The 15,377-nt window shown below is 39.4% G+C and overlaps 1 protein-coding gene across 9 annotated transcripts in view; it reads right to left on the bottom strand.

The window, feature by feature from the left end:
• LOC110626183 (eIF-2-alpha kinase GCN2) overlaps positions 1-6,873 on the bottom strand; it is a 35,803-nt gene extending 28,930 nt beyond the window's left edge. For 6 of the 9 annotated variants that reach the window (XR_006352565.1, XR_006352564.1, XM_043961888.1 and 3 more), the window contains exons 1-7: positions 6,499-6,873; positions 6,184-6,363; positions 5,066-5,134; positions 4,920-4,979; positions 4,728-4,833; positions 4,349-4,453; positions 2,624-3,043 (exon numbers count right to left, since the gene is read on the bottom strand). Coding sequence is in view for 7 of the 9 variants with exons in the window: in XM_043961888.1 (XP_043817823.1) it covers positions 2,624-3,043; positions 4,349-4,453; positions 4,728-4,833; positions 4,920-4,979; positions 5,066-5,134; positions 6,184-6,317 (894 nt within the window). In the remaining 2 variants the exon portion in view is untranslated. Of the gene's footprint in view, positions 1-2,623; positions 3,044-4,348; positions 4,454-4,727; positions 4,834-4,919; positions 4,980-5,065; positions 5,135-6,183; positions 6,399-6,498 lie in introns of those variants that run through there. The other 3 variants (XM_043961890.1, XM_043961889.1, XM_043961892.1) reach the window with 3 other exon arrangements.
• Positions 6,874-15,377: the final 8,504 nt, after the last annotated feature.

Genomic DNA, 15,377 nt, shown 5'->3' with positions numbered 1-15,377 from the left:
GTATTAATGAAGACTAAGGAATAAGGACTCAATGGTAGAGGGTTGCACGAGTCTTTACATTTATCACTAGACCCCCCCTCCCCCAACAAGGAATGTCTAGAGCATAAAGTTTGCAATAATTGACATTGGCAGGTGCCCCAATATGGGCAAGGGTAGGCTCTAATGCCATGCAGAGGCAAATGATCAAGCTGGGGAGAGGATAGCCCAAGTGTTTATATTTATATAACAATACCACAATAGTGACTCGGAATGATGCAGACAAACAATAGCAAGAAATTAACTTTAATATAGTGGTCATCACTCTGTGAAATAAACAACCAATTGATTAGGCTGAGTTATGAGATATATGTACAATGATTATCATAATTTATATCAAATATATATACAATTAAGCTTTACTGTACATCATCCACATTATCAAAAGTTCCACATTTTGAAGCTCCAGATTCTAAGATTTTCCCCAGCCTTATTCATATAGAAAAATGCTAATTACATGACATTTACATTCTTCCAGATTTTGACCCATTAATAACCAATAAGTAATAACTAATCAATCAAAGAACTTGGTTGGACTGCCAACAATCTTATTAAGGTGCCAGTAAGGCACCAGGCAAGGTGAGGCCCACTGCCTCGCCTTGCCTCACCCTGCCTAGGCCACAAAGGGAGGTGTCAGGCGCTTGAGGCGCCACCTCTTTAACAGTAGTTGATCTTTTTTAAATGAGTTTTAAACAAAACATATACCCTTTCCTTATATTCTGACACCAGCAGCCAAGAACCTCTCCAAGACACTCTCTTGCTCTCCTAAGTTTCAGCTAATCAGCTTCCAAAAGGTATGTCTGTTTCTCCTCTTCTCCTTCTTCTCTCTTTCTTTTCTTCTCTTCTCTCCCTCTAATGCTGGTGCACCTCCAGCAGCCTTTTAATGGTTAAGCGAGAAAAGTTAAAATTGTGCTCACCTTGATAGGATTTGGAACACACCAAATAATAAATGGAAAAGAGAACTAATAACTAGCCTATCTTAGATAAAGCAAGGGTCTCCACCGATTTTTGGGCCTGATTTCTTAAAATTTATGTCCTCACTTTAAAATACAATAGAAAGCAGGGAACAAGTTCACCTTCCTCTTAAGGGGCACTCTCTCTCACATCCAGTTGAGAGTTCCAGCAAAGAAACTTCCACACTGCTTTTTGTAATCAGCTAGTTGGACCACTTCTTTATGACATATGAAGTTTGATCAAACTAAGAATGTTATTTTAGCTTTTCCTGAGCGTGTATCACAAACATAAGGAGACAGTGCCTTGTTTTGTGTTTACCAAAGGGAGAAACTAACAACTAATTTTACTTTGTACAGAGGTGAATTCAACTTCCAGAGTTAATTGATTCAAGCATATCCTGGGTTATTGCTGGTAACTTAAGTGAACAGTATTGATCTTGTTTCCTTTTTATAAATATGAAACATCCTAATTCCAATATAACATTTAAGAGCTATAATAGTCTATAAATACCCATCCTTTCTATTTATTTGAGCTTGAAGACAGTCACGGCTAGTCTTGCCTTCTTTCTCCTTTCTTTCTGATCTAAGTAGTCCAAATGCTTCTTTTAGTTCCGCAAGTTATTACAAGAACAACTTTCTGCGTGAACTTCTTTATTCAGTATGTTGCTTTCAGCACTTTTATATCTATTTTCTCCATGAGGGCATCAATATCATCTTTTTCTTATTATCGTTGCCCAAAAATATATAAACAAAAGCCTGAGCTTTCCACAATAATGCAAATCCACACCATACATGCATGCTCTAAACTACCAGAAAAGTGCAAAAGATTTCTCAGATCCTTCATTAGCAGCTTAGCTTAATTTTGCTTATGGCTTCTCCTCTATTCTTGATCTCCATATCTCATTTTACAGAGATCTATCCTTCTCACACTTCATTCACTTAAGAAATATGCTTCTCAGAGTAAAAGATTGAAATGAAGCCTTGAGTTTGGATGAGGAGAGATGCAATCAGTTTCAAAAATCAAAGTATGTGATTTAGTTTGTTGCAGGACAAGGTGGTTTTTTTAGCTTCTGTCTTAGCTAATACTTGTGGAGCTTTTAAGGCATTATTTTTCAGCATTTCATTATGTTCTTGATTTTAGTCATCCATTGAGCCTTATGAGAGGATTCCTTGTCTTCTAGGTCTAATGTCCTTTCTTTCTCAATAAAATTAATTCTCTTATTTAAAGAAATACACTGCAGAAAGAACAAAAATACATAAAATATGATTTGATAAATCCATTATTTAATTTCTTTTTGTTTATCATAATAATAATATTAGTTCTGAACTAAGAGAGAGTAAGCACTAAAAATTCAATCCTCGAACATTTTAAAGACAATTAAGCAAAAGTACTCATTAATACCAAAAGAGAACTTTCACAGAATATAATAGAGGTTAACATTTACAATCCTTAAATATAAGTTCCTAATATTTGAACTCTTCAAGCCAGAGCTAAGATATCAGATAAAACATAAGATGACCATAGAGCATCATGAAAATATCGACATTAATCTTAAATGTGTACAATGAGAAGATGATGCAATATTTTTTATAACTGCATATAATAAAAGAAAACTGTCCTTAATATCACTGACCTCTTTCTTGCTTTCCAATTCATTTCCCACAGATTCCTCTGTAACAGATGTACTTGAATCAGTTGATATGCTCCTATTGTCATCTTCACTCTCTTCTTCAAGGGTACCTAACTTGGCAACAGGGAAAAGCAGTGGACTTTGCTTTGCATCTTGTACTGTCAATGGCCTTGTGGCCTTATCAAGTTTCTTTTCCAGTACTTCATATCCAACCTTTGAACCATCTAATGAATGAGATTTTATTGAAGAATTCATTGCCCTTGTATCATCCACTGCAAGGCCCCAATCCCATGACTCTCCAGAGCCACTAAAAAGGTCTATGAAACCAGAAACAAATGGTTCACATGAAGAGCAATTCTTGTTACTTGAAACAGCAATGTCCTTAAACAACTGGTCACTGCCATCCATAGTTGAGAGTAAAGCCTACCAGAGGAAATAAAAAATTAAAGCACATCTGACTAGATGACAAACAGAAAAAGGGGAGAAAACACAGGAGGATTCTAGGAAACTACAGCATACTATCTTAGCTCGAGACTATATTTGTTAATCACTAGGTAGAATGAAAGTATGTTTTGAGTGAAGGGATATGCAGCCTTAAGCAACTGCTTTATGAATTAATTTGAAAAAAAAAATTTCAAAGAAAGATCGAATGCCTTGATTTCGTACAAGGAAAAAATGCACTTTGGAAGTTTGGAAGCTCAAACACTCAATACAAGTTAGCAAATTAATCAAACTTAAGTTAAATATACTTTAGTCGTTGATGTACCAAATATTCACATCCAATATAGTTGTTACTAATCATTTTATGCAAGTGAAATTTACTATTCAGATTTATACTGCTCCATCCCATAAAGATAGGCTTAGTTTCCTTTTTTATACATCCCAACTTATAGGCAACTTTCTTTCTTTCAGATAATAATTTATTGGTTAGCTTCTTAATATACCCCTATTTAATATACACTGAAAAAGTAAAATTTATTATTTTCTAAAAATAATTTAGTATGAGCAATAAGAGTGAAGAGTATATTAGTAAAGACAATTAAAAAATTTTATTGTTTTTAGCTATATTAACTATATTTTCTTAACCCATGTGAAAGAACAAGTAGGCCTATATTCGTGGGATGGAGGGAGTATTAAATATTATTTGCTCAATTTCTGTATTATATCATGCCATTGTTTTATGGTCAGGTGTTAGGATGGTGACATGAAGTGCAAAAAGTGCATCCCGAGGAGAGGAAAGGACATCATGGGAAACATATAGCAGTTAGAAAGAAAACAAGACTTGCAACGACAACAGGAAGTTCCATGTTACACATTCAACTAGCAGCACATATTATCTTTCCAACACTTGTAACATGTAAGATACATAGTAGCACAGAAAATATTGCAATCCATTTTATCTAAAATTGATATATACTGGGAATCCCTGTCATATTTTAAATAAATAATCCCTCAGTCCATAGTAATGATAAGTGAAAAAAAAAAACGATGAGTGAATGAGCAATAAAAATGAGAAGCAATGAGTCAAATGACAAATGAAGTGGAGATCAAATTAGTAAAGCAATCAAGATATTAAGAGCCAAAATGCCTCCAAAAAAATTAAAAAGAAAAAGCAACAAATTGCACAGGAAATGAAATTATAGCAATAAATAAATTCCTTGGTAAAGAAATACAAATAGAATAATGATAAAAATTGCAACAGTACATATGCATGCATATGAAGCTTACAGATTCAGGTACTGGACCGACTGGAACTATTTCAGACAAAAACTCTTGAGCAGCCTCTACCAGATTGAAAATCATGACTCGTCCTTCCCGGGCATTGGAATTCGCCTAAAATGAAATTTACAGTAAAAGCATGCCAACTAATTTTGGAAGAAGAGGCAAAAATATTTGAAGTGTTAAAAAACTAGGTATCAGGTGGTGCCATGGTGCATTCCTGATTCCTGTTCTTGCAAAACATAGACCAGTTACATTAAAGAATAAAGAATCTTGAATTTGAATTTTGATTTTTAGTTCAAAATTCTAGTAAAATAACTCTTATTGGCTACTTGGTTGCTATAGAGACAGAGGCAATAGAAGGGGTAAAAGGATTGCTAGAACTTACCTGGTCATGAAGGAGAGAAAGAAGATTATCCACATCACTTTTTGTCAAACCCTTCTCAGGAGTAATTTGCAACTTTGGACACTTGTAAGGATATCCTGGTATGCACCTGAAAAATGGTGGACAAGGGAAAGTCATGACATGAGATACCCATTTACATAAAACGGAAACAGGGAAAACTGCCGACTGATTAACCTTACTGAAAGCAGAGCTGAAACATCTAGATCCTCATAGCCCATATCCTTTGAGTAAGGCCTGCTCAAAATCCAGAAAAGCATAATGAAATTATGGAGAGATCATATCTTATTTTCAAGTTTGATATAACTCCAGATAACAAGAACCTGAGCTTAATCAGTATCTGAGGAGGTGACTCTGAAACAATCTTGCAGTCTTCTTGAAATATTGCACATCTAAAAACACATAAAAATAGAACAAAATAAGAGGACAAACCGAAGTCTTCAAAGCAAACATAGTTGCCACCTAAGAAAAATTCTCAATTCATAAATGAAGCCATAAGCGGATAGGAAAAAATAGAATACTGATTAAATTCTGAAACAAAGAACTGAGGAAACATTCTGCAAATTTGAAAAGGAAAAACATAAGCAATGATCAAACTCCAACAGGACAAGCTAATCTGAATAGGTTATGGGACCAATCTGGTCACTGACTTGAGCAACCACCAAAACTGCAAATATCAAATTCAATCCAAGTTTGAGCAGTACTATCAAAACCGCCACCTTACATCACTTAATGAGATTCCAGATAATAATGTAATTAGCAAAACCCAAATGTCAATGCAACTGGAAAGAATTTGAGAAGCCTTACATCTAAAGTTTTCCCTTGAGCACAATTTGTTACATTAATATATTTTTAACACATTGAACAAATTGAGAGAGGGCACAACAACATATAAGAAACAAAGTGATACATGTAACGTTTAGAATCAACCCTCATTAAACTCACACCACCACATAGAACAAACCCTCCAACACAGTTTCAAAATTCATTTGAATGTGTTTAGTTGCTACAGAACCCAAGATAGAATAGCCAAATTAAGGTTTTAATTACCAAACATATCCCCTTTATCATGTGTATCCACATTGGAGATGAGTATGAGACATAACAGTCAACTATGTTGCCTCTCCATATCTGGAATTGAAGGAAGTTAAAGTAGAAAACCTCAGGAAAAACCTATTCAAATTTAATGATCTTTCAGTGACATTAATTATATAAAATTAAAAAAAATACCTACAAAGTTATTAGAAATTGTGAGCCTATACATTATGTTTCCCTTATCTCCCAATTAGGGACCAATAATGGGTTTAAATTTGTATCCAATTCAAAGCAAGAATCTCAATCTATTAGACTTCTAAGTCAAACAAGAGCTTGTAAAATTCAAAATGTGAGCCCTAGTATACAGTATACAAAAAATATGATCAGTCGAAACTCAACCACTTACAAGGCAGTGATCTCCTCAGCAAGAAGTTCATTGTCATCACCAGAACTAGAAGCAAGATCCTTCGAGGGTGTCCTTCCTTTGCTCCTCCTCCCAGTCCCTCCACCTTTCTTCTTCTTCTTCGAACTATGCCCCATTATTCACCAAATTGTTGAATGCCCAGAGAATTAATCCACACCCCTTCTAATTCAAAGGCACAAAAAAAACAACGGAAAAAACTCAAACAAACAAAATAGCAGGGTGAGCTTCTTCATTGTGTTTTGGTGGCAAGAGATTAGAAGCCTACTGACCAGAGGAATTGCATAGAAATTGACTGACCTTTATCAACGCAACATTGATTCTTTCAAAACCCACAAAACAAAACAGGGTAAGCTTCTTCAGTGTGTTTTGATGGCAAGAGATTTGAAGCCTACAGACCAGAAGAAATGCATAGAAATCGACTGTCCTTTATCAACCCAACATTGATTCTTTCAAAACCCATAAAACCCAAGAACCAAACACCCGATAAGGGCAAATAAAAAATGTAATCTTTTTAAGTAGTGAACTAGTAAAATGATTGAACAAGCACAAATAAAATATGAACGGAGATTTGGAATAATTTCATTGGTTTTGTTTAACCAAAGTAGACTTTTTGTCTCAATACGCAACCTTTCAATCCATTTTCCATAATAATGCACCTAAGGTTTAGTTGCGTCGAACTCGATTGTTTTCCGTAGAATTTAATTAAATTAAATTTATAACTTAGTTTTTAATTTTTTAAAAAAATAGATAATTTACTGTCAGAATTTTTATTTTATTAATAAAATAATGTTTTGGTCAACAGTAAATTGAAGACCCAAATTCAAGATAAAAGCGCTAAATTATTATAAGTTACAAAAATTAAAAGAATTCAAAGTATAAGACTAAATTGTTAAAATATAATAATGAATTCTATTAAAATAATTATTTTGTTAAAAAAAAAATTTTATTGATTAAATTATTTTTTAATTAAAATGAAAAAAATTAAATTGTGAGTTTTTGTTAAATATTAGAAATTATATTATAAATTTTATAATTAAATTTTATATTTTATCTATTTTAATAAAAAAAAGCTCAAAATCTTAGAATTAATTCTATCAAGTTAGTTGTAGTTTAATTGATTCTAATCAAATTTAATGAAATTGAAAATAAAATAAATTTGGTAAAATTAACATAAAATATTTTTTAAATTAAAATATTAACATTCAAAAAGTGTAACGAGAGTCGTAGGTCTGATCACAAAATTTAATAAGAAAATTTTATTACTTAGAGATTAATTTTATATTTTAATTATTTTTTTAAATATTTTTATAATTTTATATATTAGAATTTTTTTTCTATTATAAATTGTGAGTATTAGATATTCACTTTTCAATTTTTAAAAAATTTTAATAAAATTTTTCAATTTCTAAAATATCTTTCTCTTTTATATTGTTTTAGTCAAACGATATTAATTAAAATTGTAAATGGAGTATAATCAGTCATTTATTAACTACATTATTATTTCTGCATATAGTGATGTAGATTGGACAAGCTTTGCTGAGAACCATAAGTCTACTACAGGCTACTTGATTTATCTTGACAAAAATTTTATTTCTTGAAATTCGAATAAACAACAAACCATTTATCGCTCTTATACTGCTTAGGTAGAATATCGGGTAATTACCTATGCCACTGTTAAAGCAACATAAATTCAATCATTGCTTGGTGAATTTAAAGTGCAAGTACCTGTCCCTCCAACAATTTGGAAGCAACTTATCTTACAATTAATCCATTATTTCATAGCAAAATGAAGCACGTTGAAATTGATATTCATTTTGTAAAAGATAAATTGGCTTGAAAAGTGATAAATCTTTTCCTCCTCCTGGTCCATGATAGATCTGGTTTTCTTCTGGGTCCCTTCTTGCTGGGCTCTCTAACGGGTCTCTCCATGTTCTATCTGGTGAAGGGACCTGTAAAATAAGAAAGAATGGTCAGGGGCCTACCGGGGGGTGCCCCGGTGTAGGCCCTCCAACGCTCAAGTCAGATTTTATGGCTCAGGGTAGTATATTCAGGCAAGAGTTGCAGAAAGAATAAAAATGGTGTCCAGGAAGGAGAAGGAAGAAGAAGAGAGAACCCCCTTTTCGTGGCCTCTACCGTGATATATATATATCTGTCTCTCTGCCACAATGCTAGCTGTCATCTGTCGCCTAGCTCCGTATGTACGGATGTGTCAGACGCCTGCTCCATGCGTAACGGCCATTAATTCTCCTCTGATACGTATGATTCTCCTCTGATACGCATGCGGAAGGACCTACCAGCGGGGCATCTTGGTCATTTTCCCCTTTCCGGGCTGGGTTGAATGGTAGGGCTGAAGTTGAGCCTGGTGAGGGTCTGATTACTGGGCCGAGAGGTTTGGGCCGGTTTGATTGAGGAGTCTAGGCGGAGTCCGGCCCTGTGACTGAGCGGGCTGGACCTGGCTCTCGAGGGGAATATTGAAGCCTTTGGATCATGGACTGTTTTCATTGGCCTGGCCTTTATATCGGGGTGAAGAAATCCAGCGATCATCAATTGCCCCTTTATCTCCTCAGCAGTTATTCCATGACTGGTGAGGGGATAAATCTTTAAACTCTATTCATGACCGTGCGGTCTGAGAACTGCTCTTGTAGAAAGTATCCCTTTCTTGCCTTTTTATTATTTTTGTCTGAGCGTTGGACTCTCGTGTATGTTTTTTGCCCCTGAGTATTTATGGGTTGTCTTCTCTCGAGCGTTTTGCGGGCTCTTTGTTGCCTGGACCTTTCTCTAGGCCAGCTGAGTTGGTTTAGTGTGAGCGGTCAATTCCCGAGGTCGGTGCCTCTTATGATTGCCCCTGATTCTTTGTTTGGCTTTGTATTTTGGTATGCAGTTTGCTTAGGAATCACCTTGCCTCAATTCGGTCTGCCTATTGGGTTTACCAGTACTACGCTCGTTTTCTTGAGATCGGCATGATGCTTTGGTACTTTTGGCTGTTGTGTGAGATCAAAGTCTCTCTACTCGAGGTCTTTTGGGAGGTCGGAGTTTAGCTTTTTCATTTATGGTCTCATGCCCCAATCTTTTATGTGAGATCAGAACTATGTTCTTTATGAGTTGTTTTTGCTTGTAGCACCGGATGATCTTGGGGATTCTGGCTATTTTTGCTCCGGGAGATCTTTGAGATCTTTGCCGTTCTTCTACCTCAGTGAGGTCTTCTGCCTCATTGAGGTCTTCTGCCTCAGTGAGGTTTTCTGCCTCAGTGAGGTCTTCTGCCTCAGTGAGGTCTTCTGCCTCATTGAGGTCTTCTGCTTCATTTAGGTCTTCTGCCTCATTGAGGTCTTCTGCCTCATTGAGGTCTTCAGCCTCTTTTGAGGTCTTCTGCCTCATTGACGTCTTCTGCCTCATTGAGGTCTTCTGCCTCTTTAAGGTCTTCTGCCTCTTTGAGGTCTTCTGCCTCAGTGAGGTCTTCTGCCTCAGTGAGGTCTTCTGCCTCTTTGAGGTCTTCTGCCTCTTTTGAGGTCTTCTGCCTCATTGAGGTCTTCTGCCTCATTGAGGTCTTCTGCCTCATTGAGGTCTTCTGCCTCATTGAGGTCTTCTGCCTCTTTTGAGGTCTTCTGCCTCTTTTGAGGTCTTCTGCCTCATTGAGGTCTTCTGCCTCATTGAGGTCTTCTGCCTCATTGAGGTCTTCTGCCTCAGTGAGGTCTTCTGCCTCTTTGAGGTCTTCTGCCTCTTTTGAGGTCTTCTGCCTCATTGAGGTCTTCTGCCTCTTTTGAGGTCTTCTGCCTCATTGAGGTCTTCTGCCTCTTTGAGGTCTTCTGCCTCTTTGAGGTCTTCTGCCTCTTTGAGGTCTTCTGCCTCATTGAGGTCTTCTGCCTCTTTTGAGGTCTTCTGCCTCTTTGAGGTCTTCTGCCTCTTTGAGGTCTTCTGCCTCAGTGAGGTCTTCTGCCTCATTGAGGTCTTCTGCCTCTTTTGAGGTCTTCTGCCTCTTTGAGGTCTTCTGCCTCTTTGAGGTCTTCTGCCTCTTTGAGGTCTTCTGCCTCATTGAGGTCTTCTGCCTCTTTGAGGTCTTCTGCCTCATTGAGGTCTTCTGCCTCATTGAGGTCTTCTGCCTCTTTGAGGTCTTCTGCCTCATTGAGGTCTTCTGCCTCATTGAGGTCTTCTGCCTCATTGAGGTCTTCTGCCTCTTTGAGGTCTTCTGCCTCATTGAGGTCTTCTGCCTCATTGAGGTCTTCTGCCTCATTGAGGTCTTCTGCCTCTTTGAGGTCTTCTGCCTCTTTGAGGTCTTCTGCCTCATTGAGGTCTTCTGCCTCATTGAGGTCTTCCTTTGTCAAGACCTCATTGAGGTCTTCTCTTGTCAAGACCTTATTGAGGTCTTCTCTTGTCAAGACCTTATTGAGGTCTTCCTTTGCTAGGACCTTATTGAGGTCTTCCTTTGCTAGGACCTCAGTGAGGTCTTCTTTTGTCAAGACCTTATTGAGGTCTTCTCTTGTCAAGACCTTATTGAGGTCTTCCTTTGCTAGGACCTCAGTGAGGTCTTCCTTTGTCAAGACCTTATTGAGGTCTTCCTTTGTCAAGACCTCATTGAGGTCTTCTCTTGTCAAGACCTTATTGAGGTCTTCCTTTGCTAGGACCTCAGTGAGGTCTTCTTTTGTCAAGACCTTATTGAGGTCTTCCTTTGTCAAGACCTCATTGAGGTCTTCTCTTGTCAAGACCTTGTTGAGGTATTCTCTTGTCAAGACCTTATTGAGGTCTTCCTTTGCTAGGACCTCAGTGAGGTCTTCTTTTGTCAAGACCTTATTGAGGTCTTCTCTTGTCAAGACCTCATTGAGGTCTTCTCTTGTCAAGACCTTATTGAGGTCTTCCTTTGTCAAGACCTTATTGAGGTCTTCCTTTGCTAGGACCTCAGTGAGGTCTTCTTTTGTCAAGACCTTATTGAGGTCTTCCTTTGGCAAGACCTCATTGAGGTCTTCTCTTGTCAAGACCTTATTGAGGTCTTCCTTTGCTAGGACCTTAGTGAGGTCTTCTTTTGTCAAGACCTCAGTGAGGTCTTCTCTTGTCAAGACCTTATTGAGGTCTTCCTTTGCTAGGACCTTAGTGAGGTCTTCTTTTGTCAAGACCTTATTGAGGTCTTCTCTTGTCAAGACCTCATTGAGGTCTTCTCTTGTCAAGACCTTATTGAGGTCTTCCTTTGCTAGGACCTCAGTGAGGTCTTCTTTTGTCAAGACCTTATTGAGGTCTTCTTTTGCTAGGACCTCAGTGAGGTCTTCTTTTGTCAAGACCTCGTTGAGGTCTTCTCTTGGTGGGACCTCAGTGAGGTCTTCTTTTGTCAAGACCTCGTTGAGGTCTTCTTTTGGTGGGACCTCAGTGAGGTCTTCTTTTGTCAAGACCTTATTGAGGTCTTCTCTTGGTGGGACCTCAGTGAGGTCTTCTTTTGTCAAGACCTTATTGAGGTCTTCCTTTGTCAAGACCTCGTTGAGGTCTTCCTTTGTCAAGACCTCGTTGAGGTCTTCTTTTGGTGGGACCTCAGTGAGGTCTTCTTTTATTTTTCCGGGAGTTCTTAGAGGATCCTGGCCTTCTTCGTTTACCCGGGAGTTCTAGGGGATCCCGGTCTTCTTTGTTCCGGGGTGACCTTGGGGCCCCGCTGGCTGTTTTTTGTTTTGTTTTCCCGGGAGTTCTAGGGGATCCCGGTCTTATCCTCACCGGCCGTTCCGGGGTGACCTCGGGGCCCCGCCGGCTGTTTTTTTGTTTTGTTTTCCCGGGAGTTCTAGGGGATCCCGGTCTTTATGCTCCGGGAGGTCTTTTAAGATCCTCACCGGCCGTTCCGGGGTGACCTCGGGGCCCCGCCGGCTGTTTTTTTTTTTTTCCGGGAGTTCTAGGGGATCCCGGTCTTCATGCTCCGGGAGGTCTTTTAAGATCCTCACCGGCCGTTCCGGGGTGACCTCGGGGCCCCGCCGGCTGTTTTTTTGTTTTGTTTTCCCGGGAGTTCTAGGGGATCCCGGTCTTCATGCTCCGGGAGGTCTTTTAAGATCCTCACCGGCCGTTCCGGGGTGACCTCGGGGCCCCGCCGGCTGTTTTTTTTGTTTTGTTTTCCCGGGAGTTCTAGGGGATCCCGGTCTTCATGCTCCGGGAGGTCTTTTAAGATCCTCACCGGCCGTTCCGGGGTGACCTTGGGGCCCCGCCGGCTGTTTTTTTTTGTTTTGTTTTCCCGGGAGTTCTAGGGGATCCCGGTCTTCATGCTCCGGGAGGTCTTTTAAGATCCTCACCGGCCGTTCCGGGGTGACCTCGGGGCCCCGCCGGCTGTTTTTTTTGTTTTGTTTTCCCGGGAGTTCTAGGGGATCCCGGTCTTCATGCTCCGGGAGGTCTTTTAAGATCTTCACCGGCCGTTCCGGGGTGACCTCAGGGCCCCGCCGGCTGTTTTTTTTTGTTTTGTTTTCCCGGGAGTTCTAGGGGATCCCGGTCTTCATGCTCCGGGAGGTCTTTTAAGATCCTCACCGGCCGTTCCGGGGTGACCTCGGGGCCCCGCCGGCTGTTTTTTGTACCTCCTTGAGGTTTTGCACAAAATTCGGGCTCATTGGCCTTACTGTCGCTTCGTCATCTCAACTGGTTTTGTGCCTAATTGAGGTCTTGGGCAAGATTCAGGCTCATTCTGCAAAATAAAAGCTTGCCCAAAGTGTATGTAAAGAGGATGCTCATTGTCAGTTCAATAATATTCGTCAATAAATAGTATGTTGCCCCAGACACTTTAGCTTTATATTTCCGTTTTTAATTTATAAAATACTATGCTCGAACATGTAAAATATTGTGAACAGTGTAAGTATTATTTACACTTTATAATTCTGTAATCTGTAAAACAATAAATGAAGGTAGTGTAAAGGGCTCTTGATTTTGAGGTTTGTCTGGTGGTGATGATGATAAATAATTAATTGCTTGCAGTAGTTGTGGATCGTGCATAAGCTAATTTTAATAAATCATTTATAATGGCATTGCTGTAATATTTATAAAGTATTTGGGTACTTACCTCCCAGTGAGCAAGAGCCACGCCGACCACTTTTGCATGGATTGTATGGGCGCGTTACTTTACTCTGATCCCACCAAATTCAATCTTGAAAAATTGATAATTTTGGTGTTTGGCCGACCTGCTGTAGTCCGAACTCCTCACTCGTGTTCTTCTGCAGTTTTCCATCGACCTTTATTTCAAGTTCTTCCATCGACTTATTTTTCATCATTTGTGGTGCGGTCCAACCTCGTCTATTTGCTGTTCAGAGCTGTCTAATTTATCCCACCTGCTTGATTTTTCCTCGCGAATCTCCTTTCTCTTTTTTTTTTTTTTCTTTTTTTTAATATATTCCCATACTTCAATGAATAAAATCATGAAAAGACTACAGGTCTCAAATTTCTCTAAGAAAAGACATGAAAGGTCCACACATTAATTGAAAATTGAAATTTTACTTGAGATTCCCTATTTCCAAGCTCTGTGGCAGAGAAACTCACAGTGACATATTAAAGTCTTTCAAATCACCGCTGGCATCCAGGTCGTGCAACTAGATTACGGATTCGAGGTTGCTTCCACAACACATTGCGGGTTCCAGACAAGGGGTCACCTCTATGAAGTTTTAGGGAGTGGATTTCCTAGTGCTTTCTTGTTGAGAAGGAGATTCACTGGTTTTCTCCATCTCCTGCAGTTGCTTTTGCCATCTGGCTTGCAGCTCATCTTCTTTAAGTTTGAGTTCCTCTAGCAATCCCTGCTCGAATATTAGCCCAGTGAAACAAGCGCGGCTTATCTTCTCAGCATATACAGGATCTCCCTAAACAAGCAAAAGCGCATTGAATGGAAAAGAACCAAACCCAGAAATATTTCTCTACAGAACACTGATTCCAGAAGCCAAAACCCAGGAAGAAAGGTAACGCTTCAAACACGGATCCGACCTCGATCACAGATCTAAGCTCGAGCACGGATCCGACCTCAAGGAGTAATCTAACGCTGTGGTCGTCGGATTTGCTGAACTCCTTTCTGTCTTGCTATTCCGACCAACCAGAGAGGAGATGGGTGGCTGCTCAGAGAGGAGATGGATGGTGATGAGGGAGTAATGCTCCCGACATCGAATTAGAAGGACCCGCGCCATGGAGCGCTGGTGACGCCGGTCACCTCAAGATTGATGGCGACGAAATAGGCAGCACCGACCTCGTTTATTTCTGCTCCGACCATAACCGATCTCATTCATTTCTGCGCGGACCTACATGGTCGGATTGCTGTAAGGTTTCGCCAACCTCACCTGTTGGAGCTCGACCAAATCAGCCACTTCTTCCTCAGGTTGGTGCGTCTTTAGCAATTCGAGCTCCTTCCACTCTTGCTGTTCCAACCATCCGACCTGCTTTTTTCTCGCAGACTCCTCCTTTTTAACTTGTTACCTGGGACTTCACAGTAGAATCCAATCTCTACACTATGTGTACTGTTGATCTCACAGTTTCAACAAAGATATTCATCATCTGAAATTTCACTTCTTTAAATCTCAAAGAAAAGATTAGTAATAATAAAATTTAATAAATATTAAAATAAACTATTTAAAAACTATCAAAATATTCTTGAACCAGCTGGGTCTTTCTTTTCAACTAAGTTATTCAGCTAGGTTATCCGCTGGGTTGTCTTCCCCATCCTCGAGGTGACCGAGCTTTCTCTGCTGTTACAACGCACGGCTTCGGGCTTCACCGGTGACACCCATGATTGGACACGACATTGGATCGTCACTTTCCCGCGCCGGCTGTCCTGACACCATTCATCAGGCGTGAAATCACTGTCATTGTGAACCCAAAGCAACAGATTCCCTATTTTTCACTCTTTCCGAACAATGATGAAGAAGAAGAAAAGAGAAAAGTTGTTGCTGATTGGTAGTGGGCCCTAATCATCCTGTGTGGGTCAGGAATTCTTGACTTCTTGTTGAAAGCATCTCCACTCACGTCTTTACTCTGTTATTTTCCTCAAACAGGGCCCCGATCTCGAGCGTGATCTCCAGCACGGATCTAGTTTCGCACATGCGTTCGGCTCCCACGTGTAATCTCTTAACGATGTTGTTGATTTTAGTGAAAGTCCACCAGTTATTCCTTCTCAAGCCAACGTGCCTTCACTTATAATACTGTGATTATTGGATTTGCCGAGCTCTTTTCAGTTCTGCTACTTCGACCAGCGAAAC

The sequence above is a fragment of the Manihot esculenta genome, chromosome 11 (assembly GCF_001659605.2).
Source record: "Manihot esculenta cultivar AM560-2 chromosome 11, M.esculenta_v8, whole genome shotgun sequence".
NCBI lineage: Eukaryota > Viridiplantae > Streptophyta > Magnoliopsida > Malpighiales > Euphorbiaceae > Manihot > Manihot esculenta.
The sequence above is the reverse complement of the archived record's forward strand: the minus strand, read 5'-3'. Positions and strand labels throughout refer to the sequence as shown.